General features: G+C 41.1%; 1 protein-coding gene across 1 annotated transcript; it reads left to right on the top strand.

Moving 5' to 3' along the window:
- Positions 1-396: 396 nt before the first annotated feature.
- LOC135462783 (riboflavin kinase-like) lies at positions 397-20,108 on the top strand. Its single transcript, XM_064740038.1, has 4 exons — positions 397-499; positions 11,512-11,663; positions 16,494-16,596; positions 17,674-20,108. The coding sequence occupies exons 1-4, from the start codon at positions 415-417 to the stop codon at positions 17,790-17,792; spliced, it is 459 nt and encodes a 152-aa protein (XP_064596108.1). The 5' UTR covers positions 397-414; the 3' UTR covers positions 17,793-20,108.
- The last annotated feature ends 603 nt before the right edge of the window (positions 20,109-20,711 follow it).

Below are 20,711 nucleotides of genomic sequence, written 5' to 3'. Positions count from 1 at the left end.
TGGGGACTGTGAAAATAATATAATTGAAAATATGATGAATTTTTGTCGTTTGAAATGAGATGTGCTGTATTTAATTAAAAGAAACTGCATGTTTGCATTTTGTTATTTTTATTGATGCTTTATGCATTTGTGCACATCTGTTTAGCCATGTGGTCTTCATATGTATTGGCCCACCATAATGATGGCCGCCGCTATATTAGTGTAATATTAGTGAAGTATGTATTGAGTAAATAAATTCATATGTATTGGAATAATACTATATCGACTGAGATTATGTAGTACTGTTTTGACAGCATAGACCATAGGCTCTGGGAAATCCCTACGCACAAATTGATGACGTCACGGTTCTAGGGCCCCTGTCAAAGGTTATTTCATAAGCACGCGATGTTCCGATCATTTCGTTCAGTGTCTAGCATGGCGAAGTATCTTCCTTATTTCGCTGAGGGCGAAGTTGTCAAAGGATTTGGGCGAGGTAGCAAAGAACTAGGAATACCGACAGGTTTGTGGATTGTATTTACACGTAAATCTACCGCAGTTGTGTTGTCTGGATGCAGGGTAACTTCTAGAAGCGATGACTGTCTTCAGCCGACAGAATCGTGAATTTAGCCAATAATATATAAACTATATTGTCAGTGTAAGACATTTTATCTTTCTTCTTTTATTTCTCCAATTCACTGATGATGTGAGTGTGAAACTACACTGCACATGCACCTGGTTTTAGAATAAATCATTAGGTACTGATATCTCACTGTATATGACATACATAGTTACATATGTACTGGTGTAGGCCTACATTTTGTCTACTTTCCAGGAAATGTTCTGTGATGAATGGTGTGTGTTTAGATATAACCGCTAACTCTGGCCTTATGTATGTACCAGTCATCTGGAACTTTAATGTCATGGTGTTAGCATGAAGGACAAGCAGGTGTACAACTGTGATAAGCTTGGTCTGTCATAGATGTGTGTCGGTCAGTTGGTCCGTCAGTTGGCCAACAGACAGTAACATTTTTATCATCCTATCTTTTAACGTAAACCATTCCGTTAATTGAATGAACAACGACGAAAATCTTGGTGCAAGATGTCACACCTTTTGAAAAGCGCTTGTTATCAGTTGCCTTCTCAGAGGCTAAGATTTCAGTAATTTCAGGTCACCATATTTCCTCACATCATGAAACAACTTAGTGATTTCGGTCAAACTGTCTACCTGGTACATCACCGACGCACTTGCTATGTTGATACCATCAACTGTCGTGCTGTGGTTTGGCCGTGGTAATACGTGGTCAAACTGTCTACCTGGTACATCTCAGGGCAGGCACTGGCTATGCTGATACCATCAGCAGTCCGGCTGTGGTTTGGCTGTGGTAATTGTACAAAACATACAAGACCTACAAAACTTTGGCAAGGAGTGACTTTCTTATGAATGCGTTTTTTTTTTTCTTTTTTTTTTTTTTTTGGTGGCACTATGGGGATCGAGGTGTGGCAGATTTGAGGGGTAGGACATGGGAAAGGTAAACTGTTGTGTAAGGTCTACATTCTGACCAGTTACCAAGAGCTGGGTCACTTCCAGTTTGATAACCTGATGATGACCTTGATTTCACACTCTGTGGTCATGGGTCAAGTCCATTCTGATGTAATGACCCATAGCTAGCCTAATCCTGCCATTGCATTTCACTGCCCCTGTGGGTCAGCATCAGAGTTGTATAATGTGCATGTGCATAGAACAATCCATCCCTGTAAAGAGGCCAGCATTGGGTTTTGTAAATGTCAGACCCATTAATGTGGAACTCTGGCATTCTGAAATCTAACATAGAAATCATGAAATAAATGTGCTTAAATGAGAACCACAGATAACAGCAGTGTACATGTACTGCTACTTGTAGTTCTTTATCTGAAAGACCTTTACACGTACATGGATTTGATTGGTGTTTTAGGCCATACTTGAGAATGTTTCACTTATATGATGAAAGCCAATATTATGGTGGGAGGAAGACAGGCAGAGCCTGGGGAAACCCACGACTATTGGCAGGTTGCTGGCAGACTGCCCTACATATTGACAGAAAGGAAGGTGCCATGAGGTGGACACTTATAGCCACTGCTATAAGAGGCTCCTGGGTCATTGTGCTGCGCCGGTTTTCTCACCCTTTAAAAATTGTTTTAACCAGAGTCTTTTCATGTCATTTCAGCAGGCTGTTGTGGTGATACACTTGGATTATTTTGAAAAAATTCTTAACATGCCTCAGCACATGAGGAAGGTTTGCTGTGTTACAGCTCCATATTCTGAGTGCTTTTTTAGATATGGCTGTGTAGAAACACCCAGTGCTGAAACAGAGATCTCCTGATATTTCTGTTGACTTATGGCAGCTCACTAAAAATACAAAAATTTATCAAAAGTGTCAGTCAGAGGGTGATGTTTAAGGGCTGTTATCTCAAAAAGTATTGAATATATTACTTTTCTAAAGCCATATTCTGACAGCCTGAGTAGTTAAACCCAGGAGATGGATTTCCAGACCTCTAGTACACTTGAAAGGAAATTACAATCATCTAAAAATGCTTTCATTTCAAGGCTGTTAAAAATGAACAGTACATGTTGTTTCATCTCCAAACAGTACATGTTGTTTCTATATTTCCAAACAGTACAAGGTGTTTCTATACCTCCAAACAGTTCATGTTGTTTCTATACCTGCAAACAGTTCATGGTGTTTCTTTATCTCATAACAGTTCATGGTGTTTCTATACCTCCAAACAGTACATGGTGTTTCTATACCTCCAAACAGTACATGGTGTTTCTACAGGGCCACATCTCAAAAACCACTTGGGATTTGGAGCTATAACTTGGCAAAACTTACTCATATATGCTAAGCTTTGTTTAGAATTTTTCAAAATAATCCAAGGGTGTCAGGGCAAAAAGAAAAAAAAATTTTTTTGTCTGATGCGACATAGAATGACCCAACACTAAAAGCAAACTGATAACCGTTCTGCTGGTTAGTGGACTGGAATTTTGGCTATGAATATACATTTAGTGCAAGCATTGATCTGGCTGACCTGTGATTTATCATCATTTAGTTCAGTTTACTAAGTTACAAGTGACAGTTAAACAAAATGTCGGGGGTGGGGTTATTTCACACGTACAGGTACTGCCAGTATTCAGCCCAAGGTTTGCCTACATGGAGAGCAAAATAACAGGCGGGGGGTATTCCATTGCTGACATGGTGTGTGCATATTAAATAAACACAAATCACAAATTGTAAGTCCTGAATTACATGTAGTGTATTGTGTATTAGAATCACAGTTAAACAAAATGTGAAGGTTGGTATCTTAAAAGAGTATTTGTATGTATTGGCCTGAAGTTTTGCATACATATAAAGCACAGTGACCCAAGGGGGATGTTCCATCACTGATGCTCTGCGAGCATATTAATTACCATTAATTACCTAATTCAAGATTTCAGTATGTGATGTATTGAGGTTTAGTTTTGCTTTCATGTATATCCTACAGGTGACCTGTTTGCTTCATGTGTATCCAAAAGTTGACCTCTTTGCTTCATGTGTACCCTACAGGTGACCTGTTTGCTCATGTGTATCCTACAGGTGACAGGTTTGCTTCATGTGTATCATACAGTTGACCTATTTGCTTCATGTGTATCCTACAGGTGACCTGTTTGCTTCATGTGTATCCTACAGGTGACCTATTTGCTTCATGTGTATCCTACAGTTGACCTGTTTGCTTCATGTGTATCCTACAGGTGACCTGTTTGCATCATGTGTATCTTACAGGTGACATGTGTGCTTCATGTGTATCCTACAGGTGACCTTTTTGCTTCATGTGTGTCTTACAGGTGACCTGTTTGGTACGTGTATCCTACAGGTGACCTGTTTGCTTCATGTGTATCCTACAGGTGACCTGTTTGCATCATGTGTATCTTACAGGTGACATGTGTGCTTCATGTGTATCCTACAGGTGACCTTTTTGCTTCATGTGTGTCTTACAGGTGACCTGTTTGGTACGTGTATCTTACAGGTGAACTGTTTGCTTTATGTGTATCCTACAGGTGACCTGTTTGGTACGTGTATCTTACAGGTGAACTGTTTGCTTTATGTGTATCCTACAGGTGACCTGTTTGGTACGTGTATCCTACAGGTGACCTGTTTGCTTCATGTGTATCCTACAGGTTACCTGTTTGCTTCATGTGTATCCTACAGTTGACCTGTTTGCTTCATGTGTATCCTGCAGGTGACCTGTTTGCTTCATACGTGTCCTACAGGTGACCTGCTTGATACATTTGTACCCTACAGCAGTTAGCTTCATGTTGATGTAGCACATACATACGGTTAGCTTCATGTTGACTGAAAACTGAGATGTAGCATATCTGTGGTCATGGGTCAAGTCCATTCTGATGTAATGACCCATAGCTAGCCTAATCCTGCCATTGCATTTCACTGCCCCTGTGGGTCAGCATCAGAGTTGTATAATGTGCATGTGCATAGAACAATCCATCCCTGTAAGGAGGCCAGCATTGGGTTTTGTAAATGTCAGACCCATTAATGTGGAACTCTGGCATTCTGAAATCTAACATAGAAATCATGAAATAAATATGCTTAAATGAGAACCACAGATAACAGCAGTGTACATGTACTGCTACTTGTAGTTCTTTATCTGAAAGACCTTTACACGTACATGGATTTGATTGGTGTTTTAGGCCATACTTGAGAATGTTTCACTTATATGATGAAAGCCAATATTATGGTGGGAGGAAGACAGGCAGAGCCTGGGGAAACCCACGACTATTGGCAGGTTTCTGGCAGACTGCCCTACATATTGACAGAAAGGAAGGTGCCATGAGGTGGACACTTATAGCCACTGCTATAAGAGGCTCCTGGGTCATTGTGCTGCGCCGGTTTTCTCACCCTTTAAAAATTGTTTTAACCAGAGTCTTTTCATGTCATTTCAGCAGGCTGTTGTGGTGATACACTTGGATTATTTTGAAAAAATTCTTAACATGCCTCAGCACATGAGGAAGGTTTGCTGTGTTACAGCTCCATATTCTGAGTGCTTTTTTAGATATGGCTGTGTAGAAACACCCAGTGCTGAAACAGAGATCTCCTGATATTTCTGTTGACTTATGGCAGCTCACTAAAAATACAAAAATTTATCAAAAGTGTCAGTCAGAGGGTGATGTTTAAGGGCTGTTATCTCAAAAAGTATTGAATATATTACTTTTCTAAAGCCATATTCTGACAGCCTGAGTAGTTAAACCCAGGAGATGGATTTCCAGACCTCTAGTACACTTGAAAGGAAATTACAATCATCTAAAAATGCTTTCATTTCAAGGCTGTTAAAAATGAACAGTACATGTTGTTTCATCTCCAAACAGTACATGTTGTTTCTATATTTCCAAACAGTACAAGGTGTTTCTATACCTCCAAACAGTTCATGTTGTTTCTATACCTCCAAACAGTTCATGGTGTTTCTTTATCTCATAACAGTTCATGGTGTTTCTATACCTCCAAACAGTACATGGTGTTTCTATACCTCCAAACAGTACATGGTGTTTCTACAGGGCCACATCTCAAAAACCACTTGGGATTTGGAGCTATAACTTGGCAAAACTTACTCATATATGCTAAGCTTTGTTTAGAATTTTTCAAAATAATCCAAGGGTGTCAGGGCAAAAAGAAAAAAAAATTTTTTTGTCTGATGCGACATAGAATGACCCAACACTAAAAGCAAACTGATAACCGTTCTGCTGGTTAGTGGACTGGAATTTTGGCTATGAATATACATTTAGTGCAAGCATTGATCTGGCTGACCTGTGATTTATCATCATTTAGTTCAGTTTACTAAGTTACAAGTGACAGTTAAACAAAATGTCGGGGGTGGGGTTATTTCACACGTACAGGTACTGCCAGTATTCAGCCCAAGGTTTGCCTACATGGAGAGCAAAATAACAGGCGGGGGGTATTCCATTGCTGACATGGTGTGTGCATATTAAATAAACACAAATCACAAATTGTAAGTCCTGAATTACATGTAGTGTATTGTGTATTAGAATCACAGTTAAACAAAATGTGAAGGTTGGTATCTTAAAAGAGTATTTGTATGTATTGGCCTGAAGTTTTGCATACATATAAAGCACAGTGACCCAAGGGGGATGTTCCATCACTGATGCTCTGCGAGCATATTAATTACCATTAATTACCTAATTCAAGATTTCAGTATGTGATGTATTGAGGTTTAGTTTTGCTTTCATGTATATCCTACAGGTGACCTGTTTGCTTCATGTGTATCCAAAAGTTGACCTCTTTGCTTCATGTGTACCCTACAGGTGACCTGTTTGCTCATGTGTATCCTACAGGTGACAGGTTTGCTTCATGTGTATCATACAGTTGACCTATTTGCTTCATGTGTATCCTACAGGTGACCTGTTTGCTTCATGTGTATCCTACAGGTGACCTATTTGCTTCATGTGTATCCTACAGTTGACCTGTTTGCTTCATGTGTATCCTACAGGTGACCTGTTTGCATCATGTGTATCTTACAGGTGACATGTGTGCTTCATGTGTATCCTACAGGTGACCTTTTTGCTTCATGTGTGTCTTACAGGTGACCTGTTTGGTACGTGTATCCTACAGGTGACCTGTTTGCTTCATGTGTATCCTACAGGTGACCTGTTTGCATCATGTGTATCTTACAGGTGACATGTGTGCTTCATGTGTATCCTACAGGTGACCTTTTTGCTTCATGTGTGTCTTACAGGTGACCTGTTTGGTACGTGTATCTTACAGGTGAACTGTTTGCTTTATGTGTATCCTACAGGTGACCTGTTTGGTACGTGTATCTTACAGGTGAACTGTTTGCTTTATGTGTATCCTACAGGTGACCTGTTTGGTACGTGTATCCTACAGGTGACCTGTTTGCTTCATGTGTATCCTACAGGTTACCTGTTTGCTTCATGTGTATCCTACAGTTGACCTGTTTGCTTCATGTGTATCCTGCAGGTGACCTGTTTGCTTCATACGTGTCCTACAGGTGACCTGCTTGATACATTTGTACCCTACAGCAGTTAGCTTCATGTTGATGTAGCACATACATACGGTTAGCTTCATGTTGACTGAAAACTGAGATGTAGCATATATGTACGGTTAGCTTCATTTGTGCTGAATATTTCATCTTTTGCTATACATGTACCATCACAGTTTGCTAGTTATGAATATCACTGAAAGGAAATACTTGAAGATGGATGAAGTTATATTTATGAGGTTCATAAGCAGATGTGTGTGTTTGTGTTACACATGTATATAGTGGGGGTATAATGTACATATATGCTATTCTCTGATATACTCATAAGTAGTGGCTGTTGACAGAGTGACAGCCAAGTTGATGGTGTTAGAACATTGCCCTATTTCTTCAAATTTTGGGGAAACCTGGTCTGCTGATTTGTGCCAGTATATACGTAACTGTACATGTAGCAGGAATATTGAGTTTCTTATTTCTCACATGGTCCGACCATCTAACCAACAACATGCTCATACCTTCACTTGATCCTGGGATTACTTTCATCACGAATGTTTACTCTCTGTATCCCCAAAATTTCAGCAAACATTTTAGCATTTTCTCACACACTTTAAATCTCTCTTGGCTGAAAGTTTGTTTAAACAGTTTTACCACATTCATGTTCCACGCCGTTTCTGATATTGGCATCTTCTGTAAACACAACTGTTGAGAGCAGAATTTGGCGAGTGCTTGTGAAGGTTATAAATACATATAGCTCTGCATGTCCTTAACTTTTCACATTTTTCTTTTTGAGCTCTTGTTGTCATCAATAGCATTGAATCTGCTTAACTCTTATGGCTGGTATGCTGAGTTAGAGTTTAATCTTTCTTTCATCTCTTTGATGCTTTAGCATGGTAGAGTATTATAGTAGGTGAAGATAATATATGTTGCAAATATACAGGTGTAAATTGTTACAAAATGTCTCATGTTGTGGTGGACATGAGCGGTCACAAAAGGTACAGGTGTGGTAGACATGTGTGGTCTCAAAGGGTACAGGCATGGTAGACATGAGTGGTCTCAAAAGGTACAGATGTTAGGTAGACATGGGTGGTCTGAAAAGGTACAGGCGTGGTAGACATGAGTGGTCTGAAAAGGTACAGTTGTTAGGTAGACATGAGTGTTCTCAAAACATACAGATGTGGTAGACATGAGTGGTCTCAAAGGGTACAGGCATGGTAGACATAAGTGGTCTCAATAGGTACAGTCGTTAGGTAGACATGGGTGGTCTGAAAAGGTACAGGCGTGGTAGACATGAGTGGTCTGAAAAGGTACAGTTGTTAGGTAGACATGAGTGTTCTCAAAACGTACAGATGTGGTAGACATGAGTGTTCTCAATGGGTACAGGCATGGTAGACATGAGTGGTCTCAATAGGTACAGTCGTTAGGTAGACATGGGTAGTCTCAAAAGGTACAGGCGTGGTAGACATGAGTGGTCTGAAAAGGTACAGTTGTTAGGTAGACATGAGTGTTCTCAAAACGTACAGATGTGGTAGACATGAGTGTTCTCAATGGGTACAGGCATGGTAGACATGAGTGGTCTCAATAGGTACAGTCGTTAGGTAGACATGGGTGGTCTCAAAAGGTACAGGCGTGGTAGACATGAGTGGTCTGAAAAGGTACAGTTGTTAGGTAGACATGAGTGTTCTCAAAACGTACAGATGTGGTAGACATGAGTGTTCTCAGTGGGTACAGGCATGGTAGACATGAGTGGTCTGAAAAGGTACAGTTGTTAGGTAGACATGAGTGGTCTCAAAGGGTACAGGTGTGGTAGACATGAGTGGTCTCAAAAGGTACAGATGTTAGATAGACAGGAGTGGTCTCAAAGGGTACAGGCGTGGTAGACATGAGTGGTCTGAAAAGTACAGGCGTGGTAGACATGAGTGGTCTGAAAAGGTACAGTTGTTAGGTAGACATGAGTGTTCTCAAAAGGTACAGTTGTGGTAGACATGGGCGGTCTCAAAGGGTACAGGCGTGGTAGACATAAGTGGTCTCAAAAGGTACAGTCGTTAGGTAGACATGGGTGGTCTCAAAAGGTACAGGTGCGGTAGACATGAGTGGTCTCGAAAGGTAGCAGTGGTGGTAGACATGAATGGTCTGAAAAGGTACAGTTGTTAGGTAGACATGAGTGGTCTCAAAGGGTACAGGTGTGGTAGACATGAGTGGTCTCAAAAGGTACAGATGTTAGATAGACAGGAGTGGTCTCAAAGGGTACAGGCGTGGTAGACATGAGTGGTCTGAAAAGGTACAGTTGTTAGGTAGACATGAGTGGTCTGAAAAGGTACAGTTGTTAGGTAGACATGAGTGTTCTCAAAAGGTACAGTTGTGGTAGACATGGGCGGTCTCAAAGGGTACAGGTGTGGTAGACATGAGTGGTCTGAAAAGGTACAGTTGTTAGGTAGACATGAGTGTTCTCAAAAGTTAGATGGGTGTGTGGTAGACATGAGTGGTGTCAGAGGGTACAGGCTTGGTAGACATGAGTGGTCTGAAAAGGTACAGTTGTTAGGTAGACATGAGTGTTCTCAAAAGGCACAGGTGTGGTAGACATGAGTGGTCTCAAAGGGTACAGGCGTGGTAGACACGAGTGGTCTGAAAAGGTACAGTTGTTAGGTAGACATGAGTGGTCTGAAAAGGTACAGGTGTGGTAGACATGGGTGGTCTGAAAAAGTACAGTTGTTAAGTAGACATGAGTGTTCTCAAAAGATACAGGTGCGGTAGACATGAGTGGTCTGGAAAGGTACAGGTGTGGTAGACATGAGTGGTCTGAAAAGGTACAGTTGTTAGGTAGACATGAGTGTTCTCAAAAGGTACAGGTGTGGTAGACATGAGTGGTCTCAAAGGGTACAGGCGTGGTAGACACGAGTGGTCTGAAAAGGTGCAGTTGTTAGGTAGACATGAGTGGTTTGAAAAGGTACAGGCGTGGTAGACATGGGTGGTCTGAAAAGGTACAGTTGTTAAGTAGACATGAGTGTTCTCAAAAGATACAGGTGCGGTAGACATGAGTGGTCTGGAAAGGTACAGGTGTGGTAGACATAAGTGGTCTGAAAAGGTACAGTTGTTAGGTAGACATGAGTGTTCTCAAAAGATACAGGTGCGGTAGACATGAGTGGTCTCTAAAGATACAGGTGTGGTAGACGTGTGTTCTCAGAAGGTACAGTTGTGGTAGATATGAGTGGTCTCAAAGGGTACAGGTGTGGTAGACATGAGTGGTCTGAAAAGGTACAGTTGTTAGGTAGACATGAGTGTTCTCAAAAGGTTCAGGTGTGGTAGACATGAGTGGTCTGAACAGGTACAGTTGTTAGGTAGACATGAGTGTTCTCAAATGGTACAGGTGTGGTAGACATGAGGGGTCTCAAAGGGTACAGGCGTGGTAGGTATGAGTGGTCTGAATAGGTACAGATGTTAGGTAGACATGAGTGGTCTGAAAAGGTACAGGTGTTATGGACATCAGTGGTCTCAAAAGGTTCAGTTGTGGTAGACATGAGTGGTCTCAAAAGGTACAGTTGTGGTAGACATGAGTGGTCTGAAAAGGTACAGATGTTAGGTAGACATGAGTGGTCTGAAAAGGTACAGGTGTGGTGGACATGAGTGGTCTCAAAAGGTACAGGTGTGGTAGACATGAGTGGTCTCTAAAGATACAGGTGCGGTACACATGTGTGGTCTCAAAAGGCACAGTTGTGGTAGACGTGTGGTCTCAAAAGGTACAGGTGCGGTAGACATGGGTGGTCTTAAAAGGTACAGTTGTGGTAGACATGAATGGTCTCAAAAGGTACAGGTGCGGTAGACATGAGTGGTCTGAAAAGATACAGTTGTGATAGACATGAGTGGACTCAAAAGGCACAGGTGCGATAGACATGGGTGATCTCTAAAGGTACAGGTGTGGTTGACATGGGTGGTCTCTAAAGGTACAGGTGTGGTAGACGTGGGTGGTCTTTAAAGGTAAAGGCATGGTAGACATGAGTGGTCTGAAAAGGTACAGGCGTGGTAAACATGAGTGGTCTCTAAAGATACAGGTGAGGTGGACAGGAGTGGTCTCTAAAGCTACAGTTGTGGTAGACATGAAACCCAAGATAACTGTTAAACATTAGGGTTGGGGTGGGGTGGGGTGGGGGCGGGAGGGTAATAATCTAATGTGTAGCAACATGAACAGAGACATACGTGTACACAGGCCATGCAGCGATTATTGTGTGAAGTGCCACTCGCAAACATTTTCTTCATTGCAGGGCCTGCTTAGAAAACATGATTCACAAAATTTGGGGCATCTGCGAATTCAGGTTTAAATGCACGGCATGTGTGTAAGTTGTTTATGTTTTACTGGTTACAGCCATTTGTTTATGTTTTACTGGTTACAGCCATTTGTCTATGTTTTACTGGTTACAGCAAATTGTTTATGTTGTACTGGTTACAGCAAATTGATTATGTTGTACTGGTTACAGTCAGTTGTTTATGTTGTACTGGTTGCAGCCAATTTTCCTGACCGTGTGGTGGAAGCTTTGCCTAAAGACATTCCCTGTGGTGTGTACTACGGCTGGGCCATGGTCGACAACGGCCCTGTTCACAAGATGGTGTTGAGTATAGGCTGGAACCCGTTCTATAAGAACCAGAAGAAAACCATGGTGAGTGCTAAGGATAGGCTGGAACCCGTTCTATAAGAACCAGAAAAAAATGATGGTGAGTCCTGAATACAGGATGGATATGTTATTCTGTTATAAACAGGAAAAAAAAAACATGGGCTTATGGTGAGTGCTAAGGAATTAGACTGGAACCCCTGTGTAAGAACCAGAAGAAAACCATGGTGAGTGCTGAATATAGGCTGGCACCCGTTCTGTAACCAGAACCGTTTCTAGAATCAGAAAAAAACGTACAGGCTGGAACCTGTTCTATAAGAACCAGAAGCAAATCCAAGGTGAATACTGAATATAGGGTAAAACCTGTTCTGTAAGAACCAGAAGAAAACCATGGTGAGTGCTAAGTATAGGCTGGAACCTGTTCTGTAAGAAATAGTAGAAAGCCATGGTGAGTGCTAAGTGTGAAAATAACTTACATGCACACGAATCCTTTAACTTGGAGCCTGAAGGGAATATGTGATAAGTGTTGTATACATGAAGGATAAAGCCCCTGTGTTAGTATGACCTGGTCTGAGCTCTACGTGGGAATATATGATAAGTGTTGTATACATAAAGGATAAAACCCCTGTGTTAGTATGACCTTGTCTGAGCTCTACATGGGAATACGTGATAAGTGTTTTATACATGAAGGATAATGCCCCTGTGTTAGTATGACCTGGTCTGAGCTCTACGTGGGAATACGTGATAAGTGTTTTATACATAAAGGATAAAGCCCCTGTGTTAGTATGACCTGGTCTGAGCTGTAAGTGGGAATATGTGATAAGTGTTTTATACATGAAGGATAAAGCCCCTGTGTTAGTATGACCTGGTCTGAGCTCTACATGGGAATATGTGATAAGTGTTGTATACATAAAGGATAAAGCCCCTGTGTTAGTATGACCTGGTCTGAGCTCTACATGGGAATATGTGATAAGTCTTTTATACATGAAGGATAAAGCCCCTGTGTTAGTATGACCTGGCCTGAGCTCTACATGGGAGTATGTGATAAGTGTTTTATACGTGAAGGATAAAGCCCCTGTGTTACTATGACCTGGTCTGAGCTCTACATGGGAATATGTGATAAGTGTTTTATACATGAAGTATAAAGCCCCTGTGTTAGTATGACCTGGTCTGAGCTCTACATGGGAATATGTGATAAGTGTTTTATACATGAAGGATAAAGCCCCTGTGTTACTATGACCTGGTCTGAGCTGTACGTGGGAATATGTGATAAGTGTTGTATACATAAAGGATAAAGCCCCTGTGTTAGTATGACCTGGTCTGAGCTGTACGTGGGAATATGTGATAAGTGTTGTATACATGAAGGATAAAGCCCCTGTGTTAGTATGACCTGGTCTGAGCTCTACATGGGAATACGTGATAAGTGTTTTATACATGAAGGATAATGCCCCTGTGTTAGTATGACCTGGTCTGAGCTGTACGTGGGAATGCGTCATAAGTGTTTTATACATGAAGGATAATGCCCCTGTGTTAGTATGACCTGGTCTGAGCTGTACGTGGGAATATGTGATAAGTGTTTTATACATGAAGGATAAAGCCCCTGTGTTAGTATGACCTGGTCTGAGCTCTACATGGGAATATGTGATAAGTGTTGTATACATAAAGGATAAAGCCCCTGTGTTAGTATGACCTGGTCTGAGCTCTACATGGGAATATGTGATAAGTGTTTTATACATGAAGGATAAAGCCCCTGTGTTAGTATGACCTGGCCTGAGCTCTACATGGGAGTATGTGATAAGTGTTTTATACATGAAGGATAAAGCCCCTGTGTTACTATGACCTGGTCTGAGCTCTGCATGGGAATATGTGATAAGTGTTGTATACATAAAGGATAAAGCCCCTGTGTTAGTATGACCTGGTCTGAGCTGTACGTGGGAATATGTGATAAGTGTTTTATACATGAAGGATAAAGCCCCTGTGTTAGTATGACCTGGTCTGAGCTCTACATGGGAATATGTGATAAGTGTTGTATACATGAAGGATAAAGCCCCGGTGTTAGCATGACCTGGTCTGAGCTGTACGTGGGAATATGTGATAAGTGTTGTATACATGAAGGATAAAGCCACTCTGTTAGTATGACCTGGTCTGAGCTCTACATGGGAATATGTGATAAGTGTTGTATACATGAAGGATAAAGCCCCGGTGTTAGCATGACCTGGTCTGAGCTGTACGTGGGAATATGTGATAAGTGTTTTATACATGAAGGATAAAGCCCCTGTATTAGCATGACCTGGTCTGAGCTCTACATTTGAATATGGGCACCATAGCTGGCAGAATCGTCCCAATGCTGTTTATATCTAATAAATATAACAAGGCACGTAACTCCAAAGCCTGAGACAGAAAACTCAACTCTTTGTAGCGTGACATTAAATACGGAAAAATAGTTCAGTCTCAACCAAAGAGCATTTGTTTGACGAATTGTGGTGACACATTGTGATTTACATTGCTGTGTGAATCGTTAAACATGCATGCTTTCACTTGGCTACACAAAGATGGGAACCAGTAAGTTTGTAGGTTGTTTGTTTAGTCTGACGAATCCGGTAGCAGTGAGAAGACCGTCATGCGAGAGTTTTGTCATTTCTCAGTGATGAAAGCCGCTGGAGCGATCATATTTCTGCCATCGACAAAGTGAAATGTTCTTTTAATAAATCACCTTAAAATAGCTTGATTGATGACGGTCAACAGTTGTTAATTTATGTTGCATTCACTGTATTTAGCTCCACAAACACAAGTCTGTCACTTCAACTTGCCTCCATCACTGTAATTCGTCAAGGCGAAAAAAGCTTAGCTCTGATTGGTTGTATGGAAATCATTGACCAATTAGAGCGCAGCTGACAGATTACAAGTGATGCTGGTTGACCGGACATCTGTGCGTTTATGAAGTAAGAAATAGAGAATGCCGCTTAACCCGCATAGACTGTAGCCAATGAAGGTATTTCAAAGTGTTTCATTAAAGTAACATTTCAATTGGCCGATGATAGAAATATTGTGGCTTCAGAGGCTTTTACCTTTGAGAAATCCAGCCAGAACCGTCGCCTGATGGCCTTCCAGCTGTTACCGGATTACTCCAACTAAAAAAAAACCTACAAACTTGCAGGCTTCCATTTTCGTCTAGCCAAATGAAAGCATGTTTGTGGGTCATTTTATGATCCAGTCTAAAGCTTAATGTGTCAACTTTTGAACGAACGTCGTTTGCTTGAGATTGGACTGTTTTTCGGTGTTTCGTGTCCAGCTATGTAAAATTCGGTATTTTGCCGTAGGCACTGAATTTACGTACCTTATTAAGTATATTAGGTATAAATAGTGGTCGGACGATCTGTCACCTATGATGTGTACATTTATGTGTAGGAACAGACTTTACTGATCCTTGTTCAGTCAGTGTCTGGAGGGAATGCCTGTCTGGGACGATTTGCCACCTATGATGTGTACATTTATGTGTAGGAACAGACTTTACTGACCCTTGTTCAGTCAGTGTCTGGAGGGAATGTCTGTCTTGGAGGATCTGTCACCTATGATGTGTACATTTGTGTGTAGGAACAGACTTTACTGACCCTTGTTCAGTCAGTGTCTGGAGGGAATGCCTGCCTGGGACGATTTGCCACCTATGATGTGTACATTTATGTGTAGGAACAGACTGTACTGACCCTTGTTCAGTCAGTGTCTGGAGGGAATGCCTGTCTGGGACGATTTGCCACCTATGATGTGTACATTTGTGTGTAGGAACAGACTGTACTGACCCTTGTTCAGTCAGTGTCTGGAGGGAATGCCTGTGTGGGACGATTTGCCACCTATGATGTGTACATTTATGTGTAGGAACAGACTGTACTGACCCTTGTTCAGTCAGTGTCTGGAGGGAATGCCTGTCTGGGACGATTTGCCACCTATGATGTGTACATTTATGTGTATGAACAGACTGTACTGACCCTTGTTCAGTCAGTGTCTGGAGGGAATGCCTGTCTGGGACGATTTGCCACCTATGATGTGTACATTTGTGTGTAGGAACAGACTTTACTGATCCTTGTTCAGTCAGTGTCTGGAGGGAATGTCTCTCTGGGACGATTTGCCACCTATGATGTGTACATTTGTGTGTAGGAACAGACTTTACTGACCCTTGTTCAGTCAGTGTCTGGAGGGAATGCCTGTCTCGGATGATTTGCCACCTATGATGTGTACATTTATGTGTAGGAACAGACTTTACTGACCCTTGTGCAGTCAGTGTCTTGAGGGAATGCCTGTCTTGGACGATTTGCCACCTATGATGTGTACATTTATGTGTAGGAACAGACTTCACTGATCCTTGTTCAGTCAGTGTCTGGAGGGAATGCCTGTCTGGGATGATTTGCCACCTATGATGTGTACATTTATGTGTAGGAACAGACTTTACTGATCTTTGTTCAGTCAATCGGGAGGGAATGTTTGTATGTTTAGAATAAAAGCTGACAGAATCTAATTATAGTCCTGACATCCATGTGGTGGTGTACATTGGGTACAATACTGTGTACTGGGAACGGCTTTTGTATTAACACCCAAGTGGGATTTAGTTCTAATCTTGTGTTCATTTATTTTGTATGTGCATTACATCCCAGACAGTGCATGTGAGAAAACAAATGTTAGTAATAGAGTTTTATGGGCTGATTTCTGAATGCACATGGCACTTACCAATCACAGCTGTAGGTGGGCGGTGGTTATACATGGTAAGATACTCAGCACCCCTCCCCTCTCCCCATCTCCCACCAACCCTAACCACTCTTGGACAAACAGAACTTACAAACTCAGCTGTAAGTGCACATGTATGTTTACACGTTTATGTTTTTGCAGGAAACCCATGTACTACACAAGTTCAAGGATGACTTTTACGGCTCCACACTGAAGGTGGTTATGCTGGGATATGTTAGACCCATGGAAAACTTCTCCTCTGTGGGTGAGTTATCAGGGTTACCTCCCCTAGACTGACCATCTCAGACAGTTACCTCCCCTTGCCTGATCACCCGTATGATGATAATAATAATAATAATATCATCTTCATTTAACGAAGGTAGTGCAATCAATTTACAGTGAAACTCTTCTTCCTCAAGATCTTCACAGGGGAAACAATATACATGAAACACATACTTCAGAGTCCCAATCAAAAGAAAAAAACCCAAAATACATCAGTATATATAAAACGAGATAAAAGTGAAGTTACATACATTCCCACATACAAAAGCAACAACAAAATAAATGTATTCCTCCTGAAACTGTCCCAGTCAGCAGGAGAAATAGGGTAGTGCATTATGACATCCATTACGCGTACAAAACGTATATAAGTTTATACAACATACATGCACACGTTGATCCTCCTGGTCCTACATGATAGATGAAAACGGAGTGCCAGGGGAAAATCACTTTTGTTTGGAAAGTTTCTGATGCACTTTAGCTATGTAAACATGTTTGTATTATGTTGGCTGAAGTACATACTGAGCTGCACAAACATCCCCTGAGTGAAGTCAAATGCGTATTGCTACATGTACAAAGCCCAAAAATGTGTGTGGTATTCAATACTGTCATTCTACAAAGCACCTGTCGAAGTCGGGGATTGAACCCTCACCTGTGACTGATTCCACTCCTCCTGTGCCCTGGCCATCAAGAGACAAGCATAATAACCTGTCAGCCGTGACCTGCATGTTTGCTGTATCTAGTCCACTCCTCATGTGTCCTGGCCATCAAGAGACAAGCATGATAACCTGTCAGCCGTGACCTGCATGTTTGCTGTATCTAGTCCACTCCTCCTGTGTCCTGGCCATCAAGAGACAAGCATGATAACCTGTCAGCCGTGACCTGCATGTTTACTGTATCTAGTTACCATTGAGACACAGTAGATATAGGAGACGAAAAACACATTAGTGGTGCATTTGTAAGGAATCACAGCTAATGTTGTATATGTTTGTGGTTTGTATGGGAAGAGCTCATGATGACAATCACAGCTAATGTTGTATATGTGTTTGTGGTTTGTTTTCAGATGAGCTAATAAAGGCAATCAGAGCTGATATAGCTGAGACAGAAAAGCAGCTAAAACTTCCCAAACACGAGGCTTTCAAAGATGACAACTTCTTCAAGACAAATGGAGAAGGCTCTTGACCAAAGTGGACATTAAGATCATGATTTATCTTAGAGATAGTTTTAATTGAGAGCATTGAATCATTCTCTTTTTTATTGGCAAAGAGTTAGAGCTATGTGTGGATGAGTGGGCGGACCAACTACTGGAAGGGTGGATCCCTATGGATGTGTGGATGGACCAACTACTGGAAAGATGGATGAGTGGATGGACAAACTAATGAAAGGATGGATGAGTGGATGGACCAACCATTGGAAGTGTGGATGTGTGGATGGACCAACTACTGGAAAGATGGATGTATCGATGGGTGGATGGACCAACTAATGGAAGGATGGATGAGTAGATGGACCAACTAATGGAAGGATGGATGAGTGGATGGACAAACTAATGGAAGGATGGATGAGTGGATGAACCAACCAATGGAAGAATGGATGAGTGGATGTACCAAATATTGGAAGGGTGGATAGATGGGTTAGTGGATGGACCAACTATTGTGTGGATGAGTGGATGGGTTGACTGATGGATGGGTGGATGGGTTGACTGATAGATGAGTGGATGGGTTGATTGATGGATGAGTGGATGGGCTGACTGATGTATGGGTGGATGGGCATCCATATGAACACTGGAACCTTTTCAGAGTCTGACCTGTTAGAGCATTTGTGATGTTATTGTACACAGGTGTGTATGTTATTGAATGTGCAATGTGTTCAAATGTACGTGTAATGTTAGTGTAGGTACAAACACAAAGGTATGTCTGCGTGTAAAGTTTGGGTGTACTTGTTATGTAGGTATGTCTGTGTGTAAAGTTCTGATCTAACACAGAATTTTTACCTGTTAGAACAAAGTGATGTGTAATGAGATGTTTAAGAGCAGGTACACACCTGTAACTGATCACACCTGTAACTGATCACACCTGTAACTGATCACATCTGTAACTGACCAAACTGTGAAGCACTCAGGATTGTTTAGGGTTTCACACATCTAGGAAGTTAGTTGTGCAGGGAAACAATCAAAGTGTGCAGAAGTGATAACTTAATCAGAGTTTTAGATTTAGGAGTTTTGTTATGTACGTAGGACAACCGACCAAAATGTGCAACACCAAATAACATGATTGCTTTGTGTTTTAGACACACAAGTGTGAAGATAGGGCTAGTAAATGAATTATAGATAAGTGTTTTTAAATAGGCTACAACCAGATGGGTTGTTTCAGTACAGAAAATATGAGATAGCACAGAAGTAGACTCCAAAGGCTGAATAAAACAGACATAAAGGCATTGCTGACAAACCAGAAATGATAAAGCCTGAAGCAGTAACATGCTGTACATGGTGCAGAAGAATAGATGCCTTAGGGTAATTAATTGTACCTTATCTAGCAGGTCTATACCTGAAGTACTAGGCCATAGTGTTACATCAAAAATATTAAATAAACAATATCCTTAAAGGGTAATCAAAATCAACATAAATACAATCACCGTATTTCCCAGTGATGATGATCTTGGAATGCAGAACATATTGGAGGTGAAATGTTTTGATCCTGACATTCCCCTACTGTACAGTGCTGTGTGCCATCATCATGTCTCATCATGAGTACTTGAGGGAAATGTGGGTTCTGGCTTGCCCAAGGCATTGAATGGATTCGTGAGTTCCAAATTAACTATAAAAAATATCACTGGCCAATAGATTTTAGTGTACTGATCCAAACAGTTTACGGGTTACATTGTGTTTTCATCTAAATTTATAGAATTTATATCTTGGTAGAAATAATTTGTTTAGATGATTTGTAGTTTGTAAATGATTAGGCGCGGTAACTGGATTCAGTTTTGATCAGTCACATGCCACATAAACCAGAGTTTCTTTAAACCTACTTTCTAATCCAAAATTCCACCGGCCTCGGACCACTGTTAAATTCGATCTCTTCATACCATGCAGTGTATATTTGTGCACGCTCTCAACACACCATCTGCCAGTCGCAGAAGTCTCAATTTGTTGTTTGATTGTAAAAATCCAGTACATAGGCATTCCAGTCAAATGTGTATATGTATGTGCTCTGATTTGTACACGCACATGTTCGTATTCTGATTTGTACACGTACATGTATGTGCTCTGATTTGTACACATACATGTGTTTGCTCTGATTTGTACACGTACATGTATGTGCTCTGATTTGTACATGTATGTGTTCTTGATCTGTACACGTACATGTATGTGTTCTGGTTTGTACACACACATGTATTTGCTCTGATTTGTACACGTACATGCACGTGCTCTCATTTGTACACATACATGAATGTGCTCTCATTTGTACACGTGCATGTACATCGGGAACACGTAGTTATCACTATCTGATATATATATATATATATATATATATATATATATATATATATATATATATGACTATAGGTGCAGCCGTGCCAGATCAAATTCACCCGTCCAGTCTTCGCATGCACACCATGTACAATGTTGTTAAATACTTACATGTTGATTACATGTATTGACGTGTTTTTTATTGACGTGAATAAATGTTAGTATCTGGGGTATTTGCTTTTACAAGCTATCTCACATGTTTTTTGTTGTGTGTTCGGTTTCAGCGGTGTGCTAGGATTACGCATATGTGGATATGTCGTCGCTTTTTACCTGTGTTTTTCAAGAGGCTAACTTATCTTTGCGTGCTGTCATAATGCACAATACATAATTAAATATTTAACATAGCATATCATGTCTTCTTGTTTTTTTTTTCTTTTAATTATTTAAGGCATTTTATTTATGTGTCACTCCTGTATAACGTCATAATTTGATGACGATGACGGCCAGTTTTATTGGGGGTAAAAACCGGAGTGCCTGGGCTAAACCACTGGCCGTTGATGAGGTTATGAACTATCTCTTCCGCGTATCAGGGGCGAAAGCCAAGGGGTTGATAAGAGGACTCCGTGCAAGGCCAC

This window comes from Liolophura sinensis, chromosome 2 (genome assembly GCF_032854445.1).
Source record: "Liolophura sinensis isolate JHLJ2023 chromosome 2, CUHK_Ljap_v2, whole genome shotgun sequence".
Classification (NCBI taxonomy): Eukaryota; Metazoa; Mollusca; class Polyplacophora; order Chitonida; family Chitonidae; genus Liolophura; species Liolophura sinensis.
This window is presented reverse-complemented; position numbering and strand designations above follow the sequence as displayed.